General features: G+C 37.5%; 4 protein-coding genes across 5 annotated transcripts; 2 read left to right on the top strand and 2 right to left on the bottom strand.

Annotated features, from left to right (window-relative positions):
* The first annotated feature begins 686 nt into the window (after window positions 1-686).
* LOC117907425 (LOB domain-containing protein 38-like) lies at window positions 687-1,750 on the top strand. Its single transcript, XM_034820960.1, has 2 exons — window positions 687-1,036; window positions 1,156-1,750. The coding sequence occupies exons 1-2, from the start codon at window positions 853-855 to the stop codon at window positions 1,638-1,640; spliced, it is 669 nt and encodes a 222-aa protein (XP_034676851.1). The 5' UTR covers window positions 687-852; the 3' UTR covers window positions 1,641-1,750.
* Window positions 1,751-3,798: 2,048 nt separating this feature from the next.
* LOC117907224 (QWRF motif-containing protein 2-like) lies at window positions 3,799-14,459 on the bottom strand. Of its 2 annotated transcripts, none has more exons than XM_034820685.1 (6): window positions 12,706-14,457; window positions 10,049-10,168; window positions 9,192-9,308; window positions 8,985-9,074; window positions 4,633-4,740; window positions 3,799-4,393 (listed from the first exon to the last, which is right to left on the bottom strand). In XM_034820685.1, the coding sequence occupies exons 1-6, from the start codon at window positions 14,125-14,127 to the stop codon at window positions 4,319-4,321; spliced, it is 1,932 nt and encodes a 643-aa protein (XP_034676576.1). In that variant the 5' UTR covers window positions 14,128-14,457; the 3' UTR covers window positions 3,799-4,318. The 2 variants fall into 2 exon arrangements, 1 of the variants encoding a protein (XP_034676576.1); XR_004649973.1 differs by lacking the exon at window positions 3,799-4,393 and adding an exon at window positions 7,022-7,095 and having other exon boundaries at window positions 4,666-4,740; window positions 12,706-14,459.
* Window positions 14,460-20,691: 6,232 nt separating this feature from the next.
* LOC117907521 lies at window positions 20,692-23,901 on the bottom strand. The gene is made up of 3 exons (XM_034821081.1): window positions 23,629-23,901; window positions 21,170-21,231; window positions 20,692-21,073 (listed from the first exon to the last, which is right to left on the bottom strand). The coding sequence occupies exons 1-3, from the start codon at window positions 23,714-23,716 to the stop codon at window positions 20,870-20,872; spliced, it is 354 nt and encodes a 117-aa protein (XP_034676972.1). The 5' UTR covers window positions 23,717-23,901; the 3' UTR covers window positions 20,692-20,869.
* A 2,459-nt stretch (window positions 23,902-26,360) lies between these two features.
* Window positions 26,361-26,807, top strand: LOC117907388. The gene has a single exon (XM_034820918.1). It carries the CDS (start codon window positions 26,361-26,363, stop codon window positions 26,805-26,807), a length of 447 nt encoding a protein of 148 aa, XP_034676809.1.
* The last annotated feature ends 583 nt before the right edge of the window (window positions 26,808-27,390 follow it).

The following is a 27,390-nucleotide window of genomic DNA, read 5'->3' on the forward strand; positions in this document are numbered from 1 at the left end:
TAATTAGAGGAGAGAGGTGCAGGGGAGCTGGGGTGATGGGTGGTTTTTATAATTCTCAAATTTCTAGTATTCACTGGCTGGTAGTGTGTAGTAGATTCCGATTCATTCCATCTGGTATGGACGGTGATGGAAAATGGGGAAAATGGATCATGATGATAGCAATGAGCAAAGAGAAACAAAATTTGAGTGGATTTATAGGAAAGAGGAAATGAAGAATGGTGAAAGCAAATCATAGTGCACCCTTGTTTCAAAGTGGGTGCCCACCCAAATGACATTAGTTGACAAGGTTTTTTGAGCATAATAAATAGAGGGTGAATAAGATATGTGTGTGCTGGTGAGCGAAGCATATTAATACGCAGAATATTTTGAGTTTTTTTTTTTTTTTTTGTTGAGAACAGGGAGTGGATGCGAAGAAGTGATCAAAAGAGGAATAAATGAGAAAAATAAAATAAAGAAGAGAGAAGAGAGAAGAGAGAGTGAGATAATCATATCCTTACCCAAAAAAGTAGAAGAAAACAAAACTTGAAAAGCAACCGCATGCGAAAATCCAATGGTGGAGATTAGAAGAGGAGATGGCCGCGAAAACACGGAGCCGCTCGTGCCCAGAGTTTGGAAGATATTCCAACAGCAGCATAGACTCCACCGTCAATCAAACTCAACCTAACCACAGTTACCTTTAACCTAACCCCACCACTGGCCACTATCCTCCTCTCTCTTAACGTCCTCCAAGCCTCACTCCCTCCTCCCCACTTTCTTCTTTGCTTCCAACTCAAGAAACACATTTCCTACTACCGTCGGATCGGAAATCTGGGGGCTGGGGGCGGGGGAGAGGAGATCTGACGGTCAGGGGAGATGAGTTGCAACGGGTGCCGCGTTCTTCGAAAGGGATGCAGCGACTCATGCATTCTGAGGACGTGCCTCCAATGGATCGAGAACCCTGAGGCTCAAGGCTACGCCACCTTGTTCGTCTCTAAGTTCTTCGGCCGCAGCGATCTCATGTCCTTCATTTCTGCGGTGCCCGAGAACAAGAGGCCTGGTATGCTTTTTCAATCTATTCTTTTCTCCTTTATCGTTTTTGGAAAATGTTTTATAAAGATGCTTTCTTTTTGTTTTTTCTTTCCCTTTGTTGTTGTTCATATGCGCGGTTTCTTTCAGCTCTGTTTCAGTCTCTTTTGTTTGAAGCCTGTGGGCGCACGGTGAATCCAGTGAACGGCGCCGTCGGTCTTCTCTGGACTGGTAATTGGCACGTGTGCCAGGCAGCGGTGGACACAGTTCTCGCCGGAGGCACCTTGCGGCCGATTTCCGAAATTCTGGCCGGACCGATCAAACCGGGTTTCGATGAAGCTTCTGCAACGTTCTGTACCGACGCGTGGAAGCTACGTGACGCATACTCGCTGTCGAAACCGTTCATGCGTGACAATGCCTCTGAGGAAGCCAAAAGAATTGAGACTCAACCGCCTCACCTCGGAATCTCCGCGACGGCGCGCTTCTCGAACAAGATCAACGCCGGGAGAGGGAAGAGGTCGGGTACATCGTTTTGTTCGGAAGGATCATCAGGAACGATGAGCTACGATGGAAGTGACGATGATCGTAACATGTCTGGATGCCAAGAGCGGAAGCTTCTCAACCTTTTTATCTGAGCAGAGGTTTTTGGTGTTGAAGTTGCCGGCGAGTTAGGACTCAGTGAGTGGTCTTAATGTAAAAGTTGTTTTTTTCTTTTTCTTATGAATAAAATTTTGGGAAATTCGAACCATGTTGCATGATCGGAATTGGGAGCTGGTGGGCGTGGGATGAAATTGGATGGGGGAAAAGTGAGGTGTGGGCTGTCAGTTAGTGAGTAGGTGTGGAAGCCACCATGGAGTTGTCCGGAACCGTACTTGACTTTAGAAGCGGGTGGCCAACGGTGCAACGGTGCCACTGCGCCACTCTCTCAACATTCGACACGTACATGCTGTCATATTGCCCCTGTTTAGACCACCTGGACGCTTGCATGTTTCAGACCCTCTTCACTTATTATTGGCCCTTCTCCCCTCTCTCTTTTATTTTTTTGGAAAAAAATAAATACATATATTTGCAGTTAAAATGTTTAAGAAAAGAAGATAATAGAATTAGAAGTTTTTCTTCTAAAAAAAACAAAAAGGTGCCATATGATCCTTTAAAGGTTATCAAGATTTGCAATGAAGTTCATACGCAGCAATTTCGAGTTCAGTAAAAAAAATGGGAATTGAGTTTATTTGAGTATAAACAAATGAACAGAATACTTACCGCGAATCACGGTGTGATAAGAAGACATTAAGATATGTAAAATATGCAAATGAAAGCGTGGTAAATAACAGGTGCTCAAGCACCAATGGAATTGAGCATCTCAAGTCCTTTCTTTTTTTTATCAAAGTCAAAATAACAAATGAATTGACACGGTGTATAGGAAAAGGGGAAAGGGCGCATTAAGGGTTTAATCATGCCTTTTTTTAATTTGGAGGAGTGGAGTTGGTGAATACTCAAAGATTTAGGTTTTTCCCCAATCCATAATTTAGGAATGAATTATGAGCCTTCCAACCGCCCAACCTCCCTTTTCAACCTTCAAACATCCTTAAACTTAATTAGATTGAAGATTTTGTTTCACCCAATATTTTCGCATTGACTAAATGTGAAACACTAGAGAGTACAAAAAAATATATTTTCAACGCCCATTTTAGTGAAAAGCTTTCAAGGAGAGGGTTAGCGATTAAAAATACGTCACTAATTGAGAAGCGGGCAAAAAAACATGGTCGAAGTTACTTGGAATTGGGAAGCAGAAATCACAGACAAGCAGTCGGCAGTGGGCAGTCGACTTTTTGGAACAGAAAAGTTCTGCTGGTTCCACCAAAATTCACAAGAAAAGCGTGTTGAGTCAATAGTCATATCATCATTGGGATGGTTAGCCAAAACAGGAACGGGGAAGAGATGCAGTGCAATGGAGATGGGAACTGACTCTCACAGAGAGGAGGGGATGAACTGAAAGGAGAAGAGGAAGGGGGGTGGGGTGGGACCCGAGCAAAGCAAAAAATGGTGGGAAGCACGTCAGCCTCCTCCATAAAATCCTCCTCCGTTGGAAGTGGGATCCACGGCATCAACCCTAACCCCCTACACCCCCCTACCCCCTACCCCCTACCCCCTCACCTCAACTAGGTTTCTTTTCTCATCTCCCATTTGAAAAAAGATAGCCATCCATAGGGCAATTGAAATTTTACCCATCAGATTCGCTGTCATACGTCTCGCCGCATCTGCTGTGGATCCCACAGCCGCCTCCTTTCCACTTTCACTCCTCAGTCCTCATTCTCAATCACAAGTCACAACTACACACCACTCCCTCCCTCGCCACCACCCCGCATACAGCTATCAACTGTCTCCATTCATCATTCTCCCGTGTGCTTATATTGGCTTAGAGAAATACACTAGAAACAAATGGGTCCATCAGACACCATTCGGCGGATTTTCCATATTAGGAATTGTAGCGCATCCGTATACTGGTAATAATGGTTGCATATTCCAATTTGGTCCACCATTGATAAATTTCCTACCACATTGACTCATATTTATAGGTCCATACACATTAAAACCTTAAAATCCCAACCCCAACCATACCTGTCTTTGTTATAGATTCCCAATAACTGGTAACTCTCCCAGCGGATGGACCTAGACCAGATCCCATCCCTATATGAGTCACCATCTATTCAATTTACCATATCCTCAAATCAGCTTTTGTCTAATTCAATCACCTAAATCCTGACCCACAAATGTTTATGCAATGAGTACATCTAAATCAAATCCGATCAATATCCTGAAACCTGAAACCTCGACAGGGATGTGTGATGCTCCGCAAGCCTCCTTTGGATATGCAGACAAGGCAACTGAGAATCTAATACACCTCCGTAGGACAGGAGTAAAAAGAAGGGCAGATTATGCCTTTGTGCTCCACAGTATTAAAAAGCATCTCTAGTAACTACCATTGGCACAAATGGATCAAATGAATGAATACCAAAAGAAAACAGGGAAAGACACTATTGAATGACGGGAAATTGGAAACATCATTACACATATTTACATATGCTTTCATCTAAGCCTATAGAGAAAGGACCTGTATACAATCTAATTTAAATGAGAAAGACAATTTCCTGCCATTTTGTATCCCAACGCTAAAATGAGCACTCTTCTGCTTCATACAAGCCACAATCAATCACTCGATTCTTTGTCATTTTACCTCCTGTTTGGCAGCTTCAGATAAAAAGGGTTTCACGTGATGTTAGCATGTAATGTATGCAGTCAAATGATATGTGCTTTACACTTTTGTTGTCAGGCTTGATGGTACACGATTTAGTTGTAATATATGAGTTCTCAGGCTACAATCCGTCACCTGGTTTCACAAGTTTTGTCAGTTCTGACATTGATCCATATCAACTGAAAACAAGAAATTTTCTACCCAAAAGAAAAGAGAGCTAAAATATATTGGAGAACAGAACTCTATGCACAAATGTCAACACTAACTTGGGTTGAAAAGGATATGGTAAACATATTTAAAAGAAAGAACAAATATGAAAATTTTTGGACTTCTTTATCAGCCCAAAAAAAAAAACAACTGGATACCATCCTTACCTGCATGGCTGCTAGTGTTGATAAGAGATCTCTGCACTGATCAAGACAAGCTCGCTCTTTTGCAGATGTATTTGCAAGTTCAGCCACCAAGGAGTTGACCTCCTCCACCTATTAATGACAAATGGTTTTAGAAACATGAATGATCAATTGAGAAAATAAAGTCTTCAAATTACATAGGTTTATATGTTTCTTAGACAAACTTTGGTTTATATATATCTTAGACAAACTCTAAAAACGTTGGTGAGGTATGACTCAATGCATTCTCAACCAAAATGGTCATGTAAACTTTTACATCCAAACCTGGGTACACAAAGAGAAAACCTAGCAAATATTTCTTAACTTTAATCGAACTGTAAGCACCTTTTCGATGAGCAATTAAACTGCAAGGTTTTCTTTTGTACATGGTAAACATTTAAAGCACACAAGACAAGACCAAGACGTAAATTCTTGTTATTTCATAATTCAACGACTGATACAGTTAAGATAAGACTCATTGACTTTGCAAGAAAAGGTGAGGTTATTGCCAAGTATGGGAACAAATTTGAAATTCATGTCCTACCCTGCAGAATATATTTCAAAGAAACTTAGGAGCAGGAGAAGCAATGAACAAACTAAATATTAAACAGTAAAAGTTGAGAATTTCACTGTTTCAGGAATCCACTTAACAATAGGGGTGCAAGCACTATGTATCATGGAACAATTACTATTTTTTTTCTCAGAAAATAACATAATCTTACAAAAAAAAAGTGCCTAACAATAGGTGATGAATGGACCTGATTATTCAAGGAGTATAGTATACAAGGCACACGCTAACAGAAAGAAGGGAAAAAAAAAATATGTCTCTTGGATTAGCACAACCCCAGTCTATTGACAAAATCAAGCGAGCTGAAATAAGTATCTGCCACCTTAGACCATAAAAGCAGAGTTCTGAGAAACAGGTTTTCCTCAGGGAAAAAAAAATCTGATTTAAAAACATTGAAGGCCTTCACCTATCAAAAAAAAACATTGAAGGCCTTCCATTTTTCTCTTTCCAAATTGGCCAAAACATACAAAGAAGAGCCAATTTTCCCAACCATCTTGCTAGTCTTTCCTAGAAAACTGCAGTGCCAACCAAACAACACATTTTGAGTGCTTGCAAAAGAACTCAAGTTACACCAGAAAGAGAAAACACCATAGACCACACAACTCAGTGCATGGCAAACCAAACCCAATAAAAAGACCCCCCACAAACCAACACCCACAACAACCAAATTCACCCAACTCTCACCCTACCCCCTCACCAAACAATTTCCCTACCATTTAGGCACTGACCTATATGATTCAAAGTATCGGCTGATACCCATATGTCTTGGCTAAGTCATACATATGGTCTCAGTTATGACTACAAGGAGTTTGAGTCCCAAGTTGAGTATTGTGTGATCCATTTATGCCTTGGGTTCCAATTTGGATATAAACTTTGACTCAGTTAACTTGTGAGATGACTTAAGAATCACAACATTATGACTCGGATATGATGAAAACAGAAAGGTCAAAAAAAAGAAAGCAACTTTGCATTTCTCGAATATTCACTTCATCAATCAAGAAAAAAAAAATGACTAAATCAATAAAAAATTGTTTTTTTTATTTTATTTCAGTCTATATTTAGAAAAAAGAAATCAAAATAATTTATCTTCAAACAATTATTGATTTGTTACCAATCACATTTTTTTTTTATCATTTTCATTTTCTATTTTTAAAAATAAAAATTACTTCTTATTTAGTGAGCTACAATTTGAATATGTTTTGACATAGCAACTATAAAAACTTGGTATTGAGTATAACAATTGATATGGTAATGTCTAAAGAGTCTTCAATTCTCAATACTATCATAAACCAATTTGAAATCATGCTATTTAACTAATTAAAAAATAACAAATATGACAAATGTTTTCTTATTAGTTTGTTGACTTCATCTCATTGTAATTTTTATAATGCTGACAGCTGCAGAATCTGCTATTGGACCAGCCCATTTTCATTATGCCTTCTCTGTTGACCCAAAAGGAAAGCTTGAACCAAGCCATCAACAAGTCAGCTCCTCCCAGTGCACCTCAAGGCGCCTGCAGTTTAGTTCTTTGATGATTGTGACAACTATTCTACAGACTCTCCTGACTCAGGACAACCCTTTTTTAAAAAAAGGCCACAACCCGTCCTCCCCCTAAACCAAAAACTGAAATGGAAAAATTGTTAAAGGAATAAGTGGAGCAACCAGCCGCCTAGCTATAGGAAGAGTTGAAGAAGGTGAAGGGGTCTGGAGACCATGGGATAAAGATGAGGGGATTAACCATTTTCCAAAGGTTTTTAATCCAGAAAAGTTAGAGATGCCAGATATAGACAAGACGATGGAAACTACCTGTTCTGAGACTCAGCAGCAGCTGTTTTTCTCAATTGTAGGTTCCATGAGACTCCATGAGTGGCCTATCTATCCTTAGGGATTTAAATCAGAATCAAATTAATTGAACATTAGCTAAAGGCTACTGACAAGTAAAAAAGGTGTGCAACAAAAACAACAGAAAAATAAGACAAGTAAAAAAAAAAAAAAAAACTAAAATCTTAGTCACTCAAAATAAAGAGTTATTCAAAAATAATTTGAAAAGAATGAAACAAAATGAAAATCTTAATGACTCTAAATAAACACTTATTCAAAGAAAATTTTGAGAAGAATGAAACAAAGCACTTATACTTGGTCCCTATAGGGAATTGAGCCTAGAACCTCCCACAACCATACCCTAACCCCATGTCACTTGAGCCACACCTCAAAGACAAATAATGAAGGGAAATACGAAGTACAAATGTAATAAAGAGAAAAAAAAAAAAAAAATGAGAACCTTAATGTCTCTCTAAATAATAAAATATTCAAAGCAAGTTACAGAAGAAAGAGAAGTAGCACTGATGGATCCAAGATATGCACTTCGCAAGGTCACCACACAAATTCTAGCCCAAAATTTTCCAATATAAACTGATTTTTTTTTTTTTTTCTTTGGAAGATATGAAAACCATCCACTAGATTTCCCCTTGATCTACTCTGTTGGCTACATGAATCATTCTTTTGAGAACTTAAATCCAACAAATTAAAGGTCAGATATCTTATAGTCACAGTTAAAAGGTTCACTAAGATGTTCACAAGTCAAAAGATATATGCTATGATTTTGAAACCTAACAAATGGCAGTAGCTCTCTGACATTCTAATTAGACTAGCATCTGACCTCCTAAGCTCTTGAAATTCACCAAAAACAATTTTCTATACAGAACAAAGCAGAACCTAAAACAGCTTTTACAAGGTCTTAATAAAATTGCAGCCATTGCTGAAATAAGCACATTTACACTCCACCACAAAAATCTTAAGCAACTAACAGCTTCCACAGTGATTCAAGTGATATTTCACTCATTAAATGTGAACTGAAGGTTGCTTTGAACTACTTGGCAACAGCAGAATGGTAGGCTGTTTGGTGGGATGGAGGATTCGGTTCAATGTTTGAAGATTTTTTTCTTCACTTCCTTTCTATGTGGTCCAAAGGTTGTTTGGGTGCTGAGTGTTCCTATCTGCTTAACTTCATTGGTTGTATGGAGTACCATTAATTTTTTGCTTAGTTAGTCTCTTGACACCCTTTGTATAATCCTGGCGTACTATAGGTCACACCCCCCACCCCACTTTTTTAGGCTGGCCAATGTTTTCTGTTTGCCTATTAAAAGGGGAAAAGAAGGGGAAAACATAAGCGAAGTTGGAGAAAACATGCAAGCACTGTGATAAAATATTTGGTACATCAGCAACAATATAAACTTAATTTGTGTTCACTTAAACAGTATTTTTTTACAGCCATTTTGTTTACACATTATACAAATGTTTAATACAAAATTCATACTTCCTGGTAATATATAACTTTCCTAGAATTCATAATAGGCACCTAATTTTATTTGGATCTTCACTATAATTCTTTCTCAGGTGTTAAGAGGCAAAAACTACTGAAGAAAATAATTCAACTTGATGAGAGGTGTACTAGCATTCATAAGTTGTTGACTTCTATTTATGATTAAATCTAGTACCAAAGCTGTTCCAGGTAATAATATTTTATTTAATTATTCTTTTTTGCTTCTAAAATTTACAATAATCATGTAACAAAATAATTTCCAAATATAGATGATAATACCTATTTAATATCAGGCAGCTAAAAATCCATAAAAGAAACAGCATTATGTTAATAACATTCCCATATCATGAAATTAGCAGAATTTTTTCCCAATTAATGAATAAATAAATCAAGATTATAAAAAACATAACAGACAAGACATGAGAGTCAAAAGAAAAAGGAGATCACCTTTGATAACAAAGAGCATATTGAGGATGCCATTGCCTGCATCACATCAACTGCTGAACAAATTGCATCCTTCAAATTTTGGATGTCTGCCTGAGGAAATAGGTAGCCAAAAAATAAGAAATTTTATCAAACCCGAAAATTGCCAATGTGTTGGACAACTGAAATGTCACATAACATATTAAAAATAAAGATAAAACAGAGACATACCCTTGCTCCACTAACAACAGGAAGGCGGAGAGTGCTGGCCTTCAAAGCTTCGATGGCCCCGGACAAGGAATTTGAGTGGTCCCTGTCCATAGGACCCCACTCGTCCAAATACATGATCTGCACCCATCAAGTTAATCAATTTAGCATGTGCAGTTCAACAGATGAACTGTAATAAAACATCTTTATGAACAAGCATGCAACTCAATATTCCATGTTTAACACAAATAGACATGAAAATGATTTAAGATACCAACTCCAATTGAGCCACAGTATCATAACAGAGATAATGAATCTCTCCCTTGAATAATTTTGTGTTCTCCACATTCTTGGCCCATAATTATAATCATGGATGCAAATTCTTATTCCACAGCTCAGGCCCTTTGGATCCTTTCTTTTGGGAAAATTCAGGAACAGAGAGAGAGAGAGAGAGAGAGAGAGAGAGAGAGAGAGAGAGTTCAGTTGTCTCCAAAAAGTAATACAAGAGGAGACAAATGACATGGAAGATAATCAAATACAACTCAGAGTAATAAAACCTTATCCAAATTATCATTGAACGATTTTAACAAGCAGATTTATATTGATTGAAAGTTTATAAACATGAGAAAACAATGAGAATATGCTGAAGCAAAATATTTATTGAGTCATGAATCCCTAAGGAGCATAACTAGAAATCTTTCTTCCTAGCACTTTTAATATATTCTTAGATTTTATTTTACCTTAAAAAAAAACCAGAAATCTTTTGTGTCCCTTGTGTGTGTGTGTGTGTGTGTGTGTGTGGGTGGGTGGGTGGGTGGGTGAATGGATGCAGCATGTTCTTGAGGTGCATAACCAGAATGAAGTTTGAAGCTGGATCTTACTTGCCCCTTAAGGATTGTTGTTAGCTTCAACTTTTGCCTCATCAGTTGTAACATCTTTCTTTTGTCCCTGACAGAATCACGCAGATCCACAATAGCTACCCGTGCATTACACAGGCTTTGCTGATATAAATAAGAAAATTCAGATAAAATAAAAAAAATAAAAATAAAAAACTCCTCACGGGATTTAAACATGTTAAAACTAAATAAAAAAAAAAAGAGAATTGATACACAGCTAATTATCTGAATACACAAGGATAATCAGGACATGAGTATGTGGTGTACCTCAGGAAGGTAATGACATCATCAACATAAGGAAAAAAAATAAAAAATCCATCACACACACATTGCATGCTCCATGTTAAATTTTCAAAACTGAATACGTCTACAGTTAGAACTTAGAAAACCTAATAATCATTTATAATCATAGGTGGCATGTAAAAGAAAAAAAAAATGAAAAACCATATCTAATTAAAATTCTTAAATGTGTCTGACATATACTCTGGGTTGCCTTTCTTGCCCATTTTTAATATATTTCTGTGCGTTTATCTATCAAAAAAAAATAATAACAAACAATTTTTTCTCTTTCTTCTCTTCTTGTCATATTTTTATCCTTTCAATTAAGGATCTTATAGCACATTATTTGCAGGAGAAGAAATACTTCAAAAAAATGATTTTACAAAAGAAAATTAAGAAACCCTCTTTACATCAGTTTGGCAAGGAGCTTTAACAGAACCATGTAAAAATGTAATACGAAAGATCAGAAGATATTCGATTGGTTAATAAAAATCTACGACAACAAATAACAGATCATGATTATCATCATCACAGCCAGAATTCAAGTGATACTGTTAAGCTTACTTTTCTTCAAGTTACTCACAACTTCCTTTCTTTTTTATGGAGATGGATGGAGTTGCTGTCAACATCCATTGTGAATCAAACCAGATTGCATTCCAAGAACTTAACAAGTTTTCATTACTAACCAAGTTTGCACTGACAACTTGAAAGTTGTGAACTAGCTATAACAATTACAGAAGATGCTATGCATCTACATGGCTTTTGTTCTGGAACACCATATAATTGCTTAGCATTTGCTATCCATATCTCTCATTCTCAAGTGAGAAAAGGCTGCCCATTTTTGTGTATCCCTCAACCTTGTTTGGCCTTCGGTGCCTTGTGCACACCATGTATGCTTTTGTGCACCCTTTTGTTAAGTGTTGTTAATAAAATTGATCTTCGCCAAGGAAGAAAAAATATACACCTCTTATTTTCACACCATTAGAGCAACAATAATTTTTATTTCCATCCTTTATGGAAGGGATACGCTAGGAGCAACATCAAGTGCTAACTTCACATGGAAGTCCCAAAATTTTGTTCCAACTCGTACATGGGTCAACAATATTGTTTTATTCATTTATATTGCATGCCAACAGTCTCGAGAAGTAGAGAAACATGTAAAATGAAATATAACCATCAAATTCTACACATTAAATGGTATTCCTTTGAGCTAAAAGAAATTATAAACCCATGTATCTGCATCTATATTAAGGGTTTTAAAGAATTATAAACGTTACAATATCCTGTTGGCTTTGAAATAGGAAGATCACAAATGATCAAAGAGCTAGCTGAGACCCACAACCAGTTGATGAGAATGGCTTTGACTATCATTCAGAAAATAAGAAACCTGGCAGGTAAAAAGCCAAAACCTTCATAATTCCAGTCCTTTTTTATTAATGAAAAGGGCCATTCCACAGTCCTTATGTGAGAGTATAACATAAGGTGCACCCCAACAGTCCCTTTCTTAGTTTCTTAAATTCCAGAAAAATTTGGGGTTCATTTTTATGCCACTTAATTGATTTAGACCTAGATAACAAAAGCTCAATTCATGGAGAATTTCAATTTAGTTCCGTCAAGTAGGCAACAAAATTTTTTCAAGCCATCTTATTATCTGTATATGAATATGTCTCGCATTAATAATATCTCTTCTCTTCCAATTTTTCTTCATCCACTTTCTTTTGCACCATTTAAGTAATCTTCTCTTCTCTTCCAATTTTAGAAAAAGGTTATTAGTGAAGTTGGTCATCCAGCTTTCTTTTTCATAGGCTTTTCTTTTATAGATATACCAATCCCTCTTATTAACAAACATCCTCAATTAGGTCAATGCTACCTTACCCATCAAGCTTAAACTCAACAGTACATGAATCACCCCCCTTTCTATATTGTTTTTCCTCTTGTCTTCTCCTTTTCCCCATCACAAATTTTTACATTTGTAGATAATATGGTAGGAAAACACAAATGCTAGCACTTGATACTTTCCATCATCACACACTGAAATCAGCACTACGGTATGTTCTAAGTGATATTGTGTTAACTGTTAATTAAATTTCCCATAATAAGTTCAGCACCCAAATCAATATTGAGAGAGAACACTTTTTTTATGGGTAACCAAGAATACATCCATAGATCCTGACTGAGGGTCAAGACAGATAAGCAAACAAGGGTCAAGACATGCAATCAAATAATACACCATAGTATCCCATGCATAGGCTACTAATAAAAACCAAACAAATGCATTACTCCATCAAAAGAATTGCAACAGAGAGAAAAAAAATAGTTAACATATTCCAAAATAGTAAGTTGTAAAGTCTGAGGAGACGCACCTCCGCATTCATTTTTTGGACCAACAAGGAAGCATCCGCCCTGGCATTTATAAATCGCCATTGCAAATAGCGGTTATGCAAAAGCCTCAATAAGTGTGCATCAACCATACGGTTCTCCCCCACCTTCCCTCGCCGTACATCAGCAGCAAAACTGAGAATAGATGGGTTGTTGCTCAAATTACCATTCAGTGAGCCAACCACTGCCCTAACCCGAGTTGGACTGGGCATCCCCCTTAAGGGAGAATATGTAGAGGTTGTCACAAGCTTACTTGGCGATGCCGGCCTAACAGGCCCACGTAGAGGAGACTGCCCCCTGCTAGGTAGGATTCCCCGGGGAGACGACATAGGACTGTCAGTTAACAATTTCTTAGGCGCAATGAGCTTCGATGGGACTGCCGGTGTTCTCAATCCATTGCTCTTTGACTGTGGTGAGCTGGGCTCTGGTGTACGGCGCAACCTATTACTAGTCTCTTGCCAAAACCTTGCGGGCACCATGATCCCCCGGGGCACACCCCGCCCTTGAGTACCACCACCTCCGCCACCAGACTCCTGTGCTCCAGACGTGCTTCCAGAAGATACACTTTCTGTATCAGAAGCAGCAGGATCAGATGTCGCAGTAGATCCAACAACTGAATTGGCATTAACAAGTTCATTTGCCTTTCCCAACTCGGCATTGCCCGAATCCAAATTCAATCTTCCATCCAATGGAGTCCGATTTCTTTCATCAATCATAGATTGCTGCAACGACCTAGCCATAATCCCAGATCCACCCAATTTCTTCTTCTCATCAGTACAATCCATGCTTCTAGTCAATGAATTAACCTGCCGCGACCTCCCAGGCCACCGATGCTGATCAACAGGCTTAGAATTCTCCGTTTGATCCGCTCTCGTCGGCGTTGGCTTCCTCCTCTCCGGAGTACCTTTCCTCACACTAGCCGGCGCCGGCTTTGTCTTACTAACCCGAAGCGAGAACGACTCCCCCTGAAAGGAAACCGACAAACTCCTGGCGGACGTAATTAACATCTTAGAAGCGGTGGTCACTTCTCCAGCATTGCCAGGTCTGAAATCAAAGGTATTGGGACGAGGCGTCACGGGGCGCCTCCGCTCCACAGACTGCGACCTCTTGATCAGAGAGGAAGGCGCAGGCATCGGCGTCATAACAGCGGAGGAAGACGCGGTCCTGGAAACCAATGGAGATGCGCAGCGCCTGGAAGACGAAGAGGAAGACGTGGAAGAAGAAGTGGAAGTAGAAGTAGAAGAAGATAGGTAGCGGGAAGTAACCTCTCTACCCTTAGGTCTTCGAAGAGCCACCCCATTGTCGGCCTCAGAAGGAATCAGAGGAGGCCTTGTAGGGTTCTGATGACTCCCTTCTCGCGACGAGGTCTTCGGATTTGGTGTAGCTGATACTGCAGCAACCATCATAGAAATTCACAGACGCCCTCTGAAACCCTAATTTTCTCTCTCATCATAAACCCACACCAAAACCTGCAAGCTAATTTTAGAGAGAGAAAGTAAGAGAGAGACACAGACAGACGACAGAGAGCTAAGAGTGTTGCTCTTAGTGAGAGAGTGAATCCACTCTTAAAGGGGATTAGAATTTAGAAGAGAGGTTTTATGGCTCCTCTCCCCTTTTTTGGTATTTCTATTTTTTAATAATTGATATAATTTGGAAAGCGACCGTCATATAACCGTTACGCTTCCCGGCGAGAATCTACGCCGGAGAGAAAAGGAAAGTGAGAGGCGTTGAACCGAGATTTGAGAGCATAACTGTCATCGTAGTCTTTGCGTTTAAGCTTCAAAATTATTATTGTGTGAAATATATATATATATATATATATAAACAACAAATACCATTCCCTACCCTCGAGCTCCTTGCAAAACAACAAACTCGCTTTTTCTGATGGCAACGTTCCCATATGATGATAGGTACTTCCATATTTTCGTATTTTGTGTAAGCGCGTGGGTAGGAATTATAATTGTCTGAACGCGCTTACACGTGTGCTCAAACTCCATTGTACACTCAGCCCTGATTTATCCCACCTGGACTGGGCCGGTTGTGAATGGTTGGAATTTTATAGTGGGTATTATTTTAATTACCCATAAAGGCACATTAAATTTAATATAATATTAAGAAGTGATGTACAATATATTATTTTAATTTAAATCCAACCAATGACATAAATCAATTTTATCATATTCATTTGCGCCACGTGTTAATAATTAGAATTGGTTGGGTTAGAGGGCACAGTTAAAAAGGCATTTATATACATTTTTAAGATGACATGTCTTAGCTTCAATCGAATCATTACGGAATATGAGAAAATACAGGAAAAAAGAAGAAATATTTTATAAATATAATGACACGTGGCTAATGATAATACAGGGATATAAAGATTATGTTTTATTAGTCTAGGTGAAAGGATAGAATAGAAGTGTTGGTTTGGGTGTGGATGGTGGAAGTAGACGAAATACAAGACAGAGTGGAGGTCACCAACTGAATGAGGAGGCAATAATTAGGTTAGGGAAGTCATTAGCGTCAGCAATTACCAAAACCAAACAAACTCTTATTCCTTTGGAAGTGAAAAAGACAATCATGCTTTGAGTTATTCAAACTCCACACACATGAACACGTTCGCTCTCTTTTCTTTAAGTTAATCCTAAGTCACACTAAGCGTGGGATATCAAAAGCAACCAACTCTTTCCCACCTCCCAACCGCTACCATTTTATATTTTTATAAGTGCCACTCATTTTTTATTTAAATAAAATTTTTTAAAAAATTTTAAAAAGAGTTAGAAACATACTATTCAATCACACGATGATAAATCACAAACCCCATGTGTATGACTTGTAAGTATTGATAAAGTATAATAATTGAAATGAAAACACAACCATCTTTTAATATGGGACGTTCACAATCTTAAAAAAACGTTTATATATATACATATAGTCTTTCAATTGGCTAAATGGACAACTACCTTTTATGGGCTAAATAAGCTTCGTGAAATTATAGTATTAAATAGAGTCCAAACAAATTACTATATTATGATTGAGAATAAACTTTAATATTATTTGTAATTTACTTGCTCCCAATTAAAAATATTGTAATCCAATGAATATTCATAACTATAAATATCATCTACACAAGTAAGAAAATCTTATACAAATATAATGTGAAAAAAAAAATCCTCTATTCGATACAAAATATCGCAAGCCATCATCTAAGTTCATTCCATTTAGTTCTAAATCTAATTGTAATACAATCACAATCCCCCCCTAGTGTTGTATAGTGTTAATTAGTCCGTGATTGTACCATTGTCTTCAACGAAAATTTAAAAAGGGTCTTAAAAGATACCTTCATTTTCTCTTCGACCGTGAGTGGTTTCCCGTGAGGATCAGGTACGGATATTGGAGGGTTATTAGTAGATTGTTCTTAGAGTACATGAAACACAGACTACCACCGAGAGAAAGAGAAAGCCCTGAATGCTTTCCCCATTCTCCATACATGAAGGTTTAATGCATTCCCTTGAAGTATCAACAGAATTATTGGACAATGACAATTGACCATGAAAACAAAGCATCGCTACTGTCCACTATGGCTGCACCTTGAATTTGATTCTGGCTAGCATCAAAGCAGATGATGGTGAACACTGGAGTCGTCACAACCTCAATTAAAAGCTAAGGCCTGAGAACATATGAAGCCCACTTATGCCCATGTGATGTGAGGGTCTCCTAAATAAAAATACTAGCTAAGGCATGCGTGCACGATGGGTGCCTCAAGGACCACTTGTAAAGTTCATTCCTTCTTCGACACTCAATTTCCTAAAGTTGGTTTTTTCTTTGTTATCATCTTTTATATATATATATGTATATATCCCATGTCCTTGCTTTTGAGGAAGCATCAACCATTTGGGTATTGCCTCATCCTGAGATCGATAAACAAGGAAGCAAACGAGTCTAGGAGGAACCCACCATCTAGGACAAAGTAGGCATTTTCAGGAACACAACAATAATCATTTTTGCGATTCATTGCCAGGATTATTAGGATTATGAAATAGCAATGCATATTATGGAGATATTTGGTTGGTCTCATGGCCCATTCAAGGTCATTGATCCAACCTCCAACCACATGAATGATGATCATATAAATGGCAATTATTAAGCTCACAATTAGTTTTATCATATCAGCTGATACAGATCATAGACAATTCATTCACCTAATCGCTGAGAGAAAAGTGCAGTAAAATGGAGAGAATTACCGAACAAACTAACGAGGAGACATGATGATGAACATGTAGCTTTCTCAAAACTATATAATAGTGAGCAATCATTGTGAGAGTTGATTACCTGGGCAGATGGATGAAAAACTAAGCTAAATCTCCTTGAAATTGCTCTCGAAGTGGCAACTGTTTCATTGCAAATGAAAGAAGCCAGCGCCCCCACTTCCCAAAATAAATGTCAGCAATGCTACATCGCTATAATTTACAAAGGCAATTGAAAAAGTAGCTCTTTCTAGGATGCTCCGTCCCATACTGTCTGTCTCTGTACAATGTCCCTGACCCTTTCCTCTCCCTGTTGCTTTGGATGGGGTCTTGTTCTCAAGGGTCCCACTTCTCTCGATTTCATAGGCTCACCAGCGTGTGCCTTTGGAGGCCCAATTACAGTGGACATGGGCCATAGTTTGGAGGGATCAGAGGCAAGGATCAGAAACTAGATACGGTATATAGCATCATGTAGCCTTCTTGGGGAACTTCTGTTTATACCAAAAACCTGTTGAAGAGTAAATGCGTTAACCCAATTTATAAGCCTAGGAATTGGTTGATGGTTACAGCCCCTGCGCATCTGGCTAAACCACACCTGCTTAAACAGTACTAAAGCTCTTTTTGTAAACCTGTGGCTCTGGACCAACTTTGAACTATTAGAACCAAACCCATATGTATTTTCAGCTGGATCAAACAAAATATTCCTTACGCAGCATAGATTATCACGGCATGATCCCGTCTGACCTGTAATCTTGTGCAAAATCAAGACTATTTGTGTATTGTTTCTTGTTGGATAGTCCGGTCCAAAAGTGTTCTAGAGACTAATTGCATCAATCTTAATTGATATTGCACCCATAAAATTTGAGATACAAAAGTTAGTATCACAGTTCAGCTGTACCACTTGACTTGATGAATTCTTTACTCTTATTCTATTGAGGTTTATATATTGTCCAAATATATATATATACTTTTAACTCAAATTATGAACGTTCTTAATTGTGAAATTGAATCAGTTTTGTTACACTACGTAGGAGACCTCGGGATTTATGTTTGCTTAGATTAAACTGCTCAATCAGTTTTCGAGGGTTTAAGGGGGAGTGCTCTTAAAAAATATATAAATAATAAGTTTGTCCCTATTATATTTTTAATCTTTCTATAATTTAAGATTTCTATAGAAGAGAACAATTAGAATGCAACGAAGAAGAGAGGGAGAATCTTCACCATTGTAACTCTTCTTTTTTATTTGATTAGTGGATTTTTGAGTTCAGACATACTCCATGGACGTAAGGATCACATTTATTTATGTTAACATCTAAAATCTTTAATACCTTGCCATGAAAATTACCTAATAATCTAGAAGACAAGCAACTGAAAACTTCAAACAAGACATGTACGTAGACAAAAACAGGTTTACAAGAGGATCATACGAGTTCCTACCGCTATAACAAGGAGGGTATTGCTTTACTAACAATCAACATACTCTGAGAAGACCACATCAGATGAGACCTCCTACACTCACTACGTGCTTGAGCTTGAGTTGGAAGCATTAATATGATATATAGTGAAACTAACCGACAAGCTCACTGCTTGGTTGCTAAGGAAAAATCAGATACCCTCCATTTCAGTTGTTAGGTTTTGTAGGTAAACAAGCTAAATGTAAGGTTCTCTTAATTCTACTTGAGATTCCAAATGTTAGCCAAAGTCTTAGATTTTTCATCCAAGTGGGTTTCTGAAAAGCAAGATTCCAAACTGCCTTTTCCTTTTCTTGGTTCTCTCCGGAACCAAACGGGAGGAGTTTATCAAAAGAAATGAATAAACAAATAGAAAAAGTTAAGTAGAAAAAGGACAGCGTCTAGGCTCTAGGCCTGATTCAACATCATTTGTAAATCCACAGGCTGATTCGTTAATAACTTAATTCAGATGACGTTTGGTTTAACCATACTTTTATTGGTAAATGATTACAGTTAGGAGTTGGAAAGGTCTGTGACTTGAGAAACACTTCATATTATAATTGATGTTAAAGTAACAAATCCTCATTAAGTAATGGTTGGAATTTAAGCATGGTAGCCCACATTGAAAGTGATATTTAGACAACGGTGAAACAATTTTGCAAGGTCCCGATGCTTTTGTGACCATGATTTCCCTTTCCACTTGCAATTCAGAAAAAAGAAGTGTAACGGTGGGGAGGAAAAAGGGAATTTCCTTTGGAAGATTTTAAGAGATGGGAAAAAGAGAATGGGGTAGAAGAAATGAACTTGGTGGGATGTGGATTGATGTGGGTTGTCAACTTGCAGAAGTGTCAAGTGATATGGTGAAGGATGAATTGATATTTGAGGAAGAATCAAAATGGGCACTGAAATTAGCTTGAAGAAGAAGAGATCTCCTTGGTATTATTTGGATCAAGTCAATGCGGTTGGTGCTATTGATTATTGCATTTGCTTTGGCTTTCTGCGCTGTAGTTTTTATTACCTGACCCACTGGCAGGGCCTTTTAGTTGCCAAAACCCTAAGAATTATGTTTATCTTTCTATGGAAAAAAGAAACTATGTGAAGGACTAGCTAGGACACTCCCCTGTCTAACCTGTCTTCCTTCACATTAAGCAATTGGAACTAGGGGACCCCAGTGGTGATGCCATGATTATCTTTCTTCTCAAGCACTTATTTCTTTCAGGTGATACACCCCGATAACATCACCTACGTTATCATCCATATATGTAACATCTCATATCATATAAGGAAAAAATTTCTTAACACTATATATATAAAGATTCTAGTATAGACTCTTCTCAATCTTATAAATGTATTTTAGAATACTCACTTGAGTCTCTATTTGTTCAATCCCATAAAGAATGTCTATCTATTTCGCCTCAATATCTCGTATGACATAATGAGAATATTGTATCTATATTGTGATATCCTACATTGGATAAGAGAAAAAGTTTTTGGTATTAAATAAGTATGAGTTCATTTTAACCTTATAAATATGTTTTAAAATCGTAAAAACCCTTTAAACCCACAATAAACAATATATATTTATTTATCGAATACTCTTATAGGACTAAATAACATCTAGAGATCTAAACATACAAATCTTCTTTCTTCAGTTTCTAATCATCTTCCTCACCAACCGGAAGGGGAAAATGGAGAACGGAAACCTCACATGGAGGCAGTTGAGGGAGAAATGGCACATGTGCTAAGTTCTTTTAGGTGTAAATATGGAATTGCATCACTTGAGAACAGCAGAACAACTGTTAGGTATGAAGTGGGATGGAATTGACAGCAGGTGTCCAGAATTGGTTCGGTAACTAATAACCATTACTGTTGAGATTGCCTCATGTAAAGTTATGAAGAAAAATAGTAAAATACTCACTGACACCAGCTGACCAGCATTGTGCCTGTGACCTGTTTGGGTAAGAGGTAAACATCAGCCCTTCAACTGGAGAGCAATACCATGCCCAATTCAGCAATCAAGTAGTTATGATCATTCACCAAACACCACATTTTAGGCATTAACGTTCACTCCAAACCATCTAAGCTTTGAACGGTATACATTGAAATTTAGTTGAATGATTTTGAGAGAAGTCCTACTGCTAAGGGACTCCTTCAGTCTCCAGAGTTTTGTGTTCCGAAAATTCTGGCTATGTCCCTTTAAACAGAGACTGAGAGAGAGAAATCGTTTATCACTGATGCTTTATTCAAGATCAATTCAATTAGTAATCTTCATCATTTTAGTAATTTACCAGATACAGGCCCATAATAATAACAAACACATAAATATCATAAGCAATGGCCATATGAGGACCACAACAAACAGGGTAATTGAACAACCACGAGAAATATGAGGTACTACATTCTTCAGGTGTCTAGCATAGACACTATGTAGAAATAGTTCTATATATGGTAAGCTAAAAAAACCCACCAGGCTTGGGATGGCCAGGTGGTGAGGGCTTTGGAATGTAAGGAATAAGAGGAGTGCCATGTTGGATAGGTCCAGGTTTTATGGAAGCCTTTGAACTTGGAACTGGATCAATGGGATGATAATCTTCCAAATTTACATTCCCTGCAATGATCTTCTTATCAGTGCCTAAGTTATGCTCATAGCCATTCACCTGCAGATTGAACAAGGATAAATCGTAGTATCCCAATACAAAAATTGCAAGCATCTTGATTAATTCAAGAAAAAATAAACATTCTAAGGCAAGTACCTTCAGCTTCCTGCTTGTTGCTTTCATGGTAACACTACCCACATGATGGGTGAAGACCATATCTGGGAACAAACTCAAGAAAGTATGGTATGTCAGTATTTTAATACTTTTCTTTTGTTCTTTATTCTATTTTTTTTTTTATTTAATTTTTTTTTTCTAAGCAGTATTTGTTGGTGATAGTTTAGCGTACTTTACCTATTATAGAACTCATCATTTTTCTGACAAAAAAGAAACTGTACAGCTAGCACAATTCGGGTGGCTTATTAAGGAACTCAAAGTTGAAGCAGACATAGGAAAGGGAAAAAATGAAGAAAATAGGATCAAATACTGCACATTTCTATTCAAAGAGGTACTTTAACAGTTAGATGAGTCATGCTGGTAGAAATCCAATCCTTCAAGCAGCCCCACCCCAGAATTCTAGCCTTAGACTTCAGCCTGCGCTTCAATGCTTCACTCTTATAGAGTATAGGCATTAATTGACAAATCCCAACATTTTGTAAAGTTAGAAACACCAGATCATGTGAGCACATTTCCACATCCATACTTAAAATTTAAAAAGGAAAAAGAATGAAAGAAGAAGAAGAAGAAATCAGGTGGGTGGGGAGATGTGTTGCCATAGAAATGATTGGTACAACAATTCATGAAGGGAGAGCTCAAATATATAGTTGAGAGGAGGCTCTACACTAAAGTTTGGCTCATATACTAGAGTACACATTTATAGTTTCAGCAATGGTCGTAGCAGCACGGCAGTCCAAGAAAGCACCCATAAACAGAAAGCGATGGTGATCAACATCTGCATGATGTTTGCATCACATGCTGCATTGCAGTTTTAACTACTATTGTCAGATGGAGGGCCAGGCCTAGAGGGTAGAGGAATTCATGTTCATAGATGAGGCACCGAATTTTGGGTCAAAGTAGCTTTTGATCGAAACAAAAAATCAACTTTAGGCCTGTGTTGAAACGATTGTTCAAACTAGCCTTCTCCTATTTTATTTTTTTTAAAATTAAAAATGCATTTCTTCCTTCTCTTCCACCCGCACACATCACCATGGACCCATCCATCTCTGGCGACGTTGCTGTCGGCCACTCCGTTTCCCCTTCTTCAGTCGACTTCAACCCTTTCTCCCTTGCATATTTCCTTCTTTCCCTATTTCTCTTCTCTCTCTCCATCCTATCCATCATACCCATTTTTCCTTTCCTCCAACTCCGGCTGCTACTAATTGCCAACCAGCGATGTCGTGCCATCCTTGCTGATGATGCCCACGGTTGCCCCCACCCAGACCCACACCTCCATCTTCAATTTTTTTTTTTAAATAACTTTTTAAAAAATAATAATAATAAAAGATGCTGATGGGAGAAAAAGAGGCGATTTTGAACAAAAGATGGCCAAAATCCACATTTGTTTGGTTAAAGAGGTTATTTTCAACCCAAACTCTGAGGCACCTCTCTGTACCCACCAGCAGTAGATCATGATAAGAGACATATTGAGGTGCAGGAACTGAGTCATGGTTTTGTGCCATGCAACATGAATGAAATGGAATCCAATAGTTGTGTCCTGGCATCTTGTGTAACTTTTATGTTTTTGCGTGAAAAGCCTGTATGACTTCAACTCAATCTGAAAAGCTGATTAATTGTATCAAGCAGCAATAACTTTGTCTTGGAAAAAACAAATTATCCTATTGGTTCAGGCAATTATTTTTAGATAAGTTCATGGTGTAATCAACCCTGCAGATATCTATGAATTTACCAAGCTCAATAAAGAGCTGCCGACACCTCCAGTCACAGTCCATCAGATCATTTGAGATTACACTTCTCAAAATTTTGACAGAAAGCCAACAGAGCAAGAGATTCCATTTCATTACATTTCTGACCTTGGATTTTCTATACAAGCCAAATAATGATTTGACTATCAGAAATACCATCAACAAATAAACATTATGAACTGATAACAATGGGAACATATGATACCACCTTTTCCCTACAATGGACTATTTGAGCTCTGAAATCTCAATAAGAAACATGAAAAAAATGACAAAAAAAACTTTAGTTCTTATGCTAAATAAATAAAAACATGCAAACAACGATAGCCAAATAAAGCTCGAGTGTTCGAACTATTCCTTCTGAAATTGCATGCAATGATTTCTTTCCTTTCATTGTTCTTTCCCTTTTCTTTTAAGGATAGTATTTCACACCATTTTGAGATTAATGCAGAATCATCACCAAATACCAACAAATAGGGTTTTCTAGTATGATCATTTCTAGGATTTTCCTGTCCGACCCCAACAGTGCATAAAGAAAGGAAGTTAATTAATCACAAACTAAAGATGAAAACCAACGACAAACAAACAGTAGAACCCCACAAAACTCTTTCATAGCTCGTGCACAGAAAACTTTTCCAAGATAAAAACAAAATAATCGTTGTACACGAAACAACATAAGCAAAAAGTAAGAAAAGTTACCAGGAATTGAGGAACCGGAGCAGTGAAGGAACATGAAAGGTGTCCCAACCACCAAGAACAAAACCCAGAACCCAGAAAACTTGGTCATGTCAATATCGATAATATTTCACCACTTTGTTTTCAAAACCCAGACCCCCAAAAAGGAAAATTTTCAACTGAAAAGAGTGGTATTTGCATTCAAACACTCTCCACAACCCCCTATAAGTAACTCAACCCATGAGACTTACCTGAGAGAGATGCAAGAGAATAAGTGAGCAGGCTCTCGTCACCCAAAATTCAGAATTCCAAAGTCTACCAGAAAATCCGCGGAGATAAGAAGACGATAGTGTAGCAACCCATCTCAGAAATATGTATAAATATATTTAACTTGTGGGTGAAGTCAATAATGAAGGAAGCATGTGATGTAGTGTGGGTATCATCCTGTTGCATAGCTGTAGAGATGAAGAGATTAAATGAGTTGCAGAAACAGTGGATAATGAAGTCAATTCAATGCGCGGTGTGGTGGAAAGCGAGCCTTCAGTGATATATGGAGATCGACAGGAGAATTAGCCGTTGGGCATTATTTACATTATAATCTTTGCTGGGTTGGTTTGGTTCCCTCCTCAACTTCATGTTTCGACATATGTGGGAGAAATTTGAACCAAATGAATTCGATGCAGCAAGTTGCTCATATTGAAAGGTAAACTTTCTAATGGCTAATGGCTTGTTCACTTCAAATTATTTCTGATCAATAAATTCAATTGTTAGTACTTTGAATAACAGTTGAAAAAAATGAGTGTCATTCCCCATATATAGTCTTATCTTAGACATCACAACTCACAATGGCCCAATGGCATCCATTCCTGCCCATCTATAGGTGGTGGCATAGACCACGACGGCATGCACTCTCTTTATTTTCCTCTCAGCAGGCTCAGTCAAAATGCTACTCTTATCCACAATTCATTTCTTCTTGGCAACTGGGATGGTATTAAGATTCCTATATAACAATTAATTTATTTTAGTTGATCAAGTTTCTTCAAGCTTACCTCAGCAGCTGCGCCGCTTGAATCCAAACACCACCGCGTGGTGGTGGGTGGAGTGGCTGCTTGGCAATCTTGTTAAACAGAGATATGGAACGCCATATTCTTCAAAGATTTTGTTGGTTTGGGGAGAAAAAGCTTTGTTACAAAGACTTGAGAGAGTCGAAACGTTGAACCCACCCATGCCTTCTGAATTTAGTAGGATTAAATACGTGAAGATGGTCAATGAATCCAGTAGGGTATGCACGGCTAAAAGTCCAATACCCTCTGCCCATCCATCAGAGGGGACACCAATAAACATTCAACAACCTACGAGGTATGCGTTTGGAAATCAGTACCATGTGTCCCAGACACGAAAACCATAACCAAGAAATTGCCGCCACTAATATGGGAAGACTGCAAGTAAATAAGGGCCCAAAGCACTTCCAATGTGGCTATTGTTAGATTAATTTTTGTAATTAATCTATAATTTGGGCCACACATGTAAATAATTAAAATGTGTGTGCTATCATTTAATTAAGCCTAAATATAGTGATCTAATTAATAATTGATTAATTGGCTTAAGGGTATAATTGTCATGAGATTATTGTGTAGATACCATTAGATAATTATTATTTCTATGAGGGGCAGAAATATAATTGTGATAAAATTAAAACTGCCCTAGCAGTTTATAAATAGGGTTATGATCCCCATTCTACCACTACGCATTCCAATTTCCGAAAATCCTCTCAGAGAGAAATTGACACAGAATCTAGTGGCCAGAATTGGAAGACCATCTCAAGGGTTTTCTTCCTATAAGGTTTCTTCTTCAATGGATTCAGGTATGTTTCCGCTATTATTTTTCTACTCATTTTTAATCAGGAGATTCCAGTATATATGAAATTAGGGTATTCATCTTGGTTGAGTTATAACAAGAAATATTCCAGTATATATGAAATTAGGGTATTCACCTTGGTTGGATATTTAACGAGTGGTATCAGAGCCAACTCCTTGATTAATTTTTGAGTTATTATTTTAATATATATATATATATATATATATATATATGTCAATGGATTAAGATTTATGAAATATTGAGTTGATAAATTTTTTTTTATTACTATTATTATTATTATTATTATTTAATAGCATTTTATAATATTAATATTTAAGTTATTGATCTAGCATTTTTAAATAGGCTAATTAAAGCGGAAAATCACCAAAGTGACATCTTTCGTGTAGATTAGTCTGTTCGGGGTGTTAGATATTTGTGTGTATGTGATTCATGCGGGTATTGACTGGCCCAAAGGAAAGTTAATATTTGGTCAAATTGCATACATACCTGTGGTGATAAATATGTGATGATTATAAAGGTAACTTAATGTGAATAATAAATCAATCCAAAGATAGATTTATTATTTGATATAACTTATCATCAATGTTTGATCACTACAACAAGAGTACCACTTACAGTTAATATTACTGTCCAAAGACTTGATATTGATATTGTGCTAGGTATCTTGAAATGTCATAATTTGCTTTTAAATTTAAAGATTATGTGTTTAATTGCTTATTTTATGTGAGCATGATGGTTTATTTGATTCATTTTATTTTGTTCTGGATTCAGCTTTTATATCAACTACTTCTATATCTGCCAACATCAATAATGTCCCTATGTTAAATGGGACTAATTTTAAGGACTGGAAAGAGAATATGATGATTCTCTTAGGCTGCATGGATATAGACTTAGCCTTGAGAATGCCCAAACTCGATGAACTCAATGAGCAAAGTACTCAAGAGGATGAGGTTTATTGGGGTAAGTGGGAACGTTCAAATAGGCTAAGTCTTATGATCATGAAGCGCGGAATTCCAGAAGCTTTCAGGGGTGCGGTAACCGATGAGGTTACTAATGCCAGTGACTTCCTTGCGGAAATTCAGAAACGTTTTGCCAAAAACGATAAGGCTGAAACGAGCACGCTTTTAGCAAGCTTGATTTCAATGAAGTATAAAGGCAAGGGTAATGTTCGGGAGTACATCATGGAGATGTCTCATCTTGCTTCAAAACTTAAGGCTTTGAAACTTGAGTTATCTGATGATTTACTCGTGTATTTGGTTCTCATTTATCTTCCTGCACAATTTAATCAATTCAAGGTCAGTTATAACTGTCAAAAGGATAAATGAACTCTTAATGAGCTCATTTCATTCTGTGTGCAAGAGGAAGAGAGATTAAAGCAAGACAAGACCGAAAGTGCTCATTTGGCTAGCACTTCCAAGGATAAGGGCAAACGAAAGAATAAGGATAATAAGGTTGCTGCTTCTAATGGCCTAGAACAAAAGAAACAGAAAGTTGAGGTAACATGTTTCTTCTGTAATAAGCCTGGACATACTAAGAAGGAATGTACCAAGTATGCTGCTTGGCGTGTTAAGAAAGGTATATTTCTTACTTTGGTCTGTTCTGAAGTTAATTTAGCTTCAGTATCTAGAAACACATGGTGGTTAGATTCTGGTGCTACTACTCACATTTGTGTTTCTATGCAGGGTTGCCTGAGTTACCGAAAACCAAGTGATGCTGAAAGATGCATCTATGTCGGAGACGGTCAGTCGGTAGAAGTGGAGGCAATAGGGCACTTTAGATTATTATTGAAATCTGGTTATTTTTTGGATTTAATAGATACTTTCGTTGTACCGTCTTTCAGACGGAATTTAATTTCAATTTCTGTTTTGGACAAATCAGGTTATTGTTGTTCATTTGGAAACAATAAAT

The sequence above is a fragment of the Vitis riparia genome, chromosome 18 (genome assembly GCF_004353265.1).
Source record: "Vitis riparia cultivar Riparia Gloire de Montpellier isolate 1030 chromosome 18, EGFV_Vit.rip_1.0, whole genome shotgun sequence".
Lineage (NCBI taxonomy): Eukaryota > Viridiplantae > Streptophyta > Magnoliopsida > Vitales > Vitaceae > Vitis > Vitis riparia.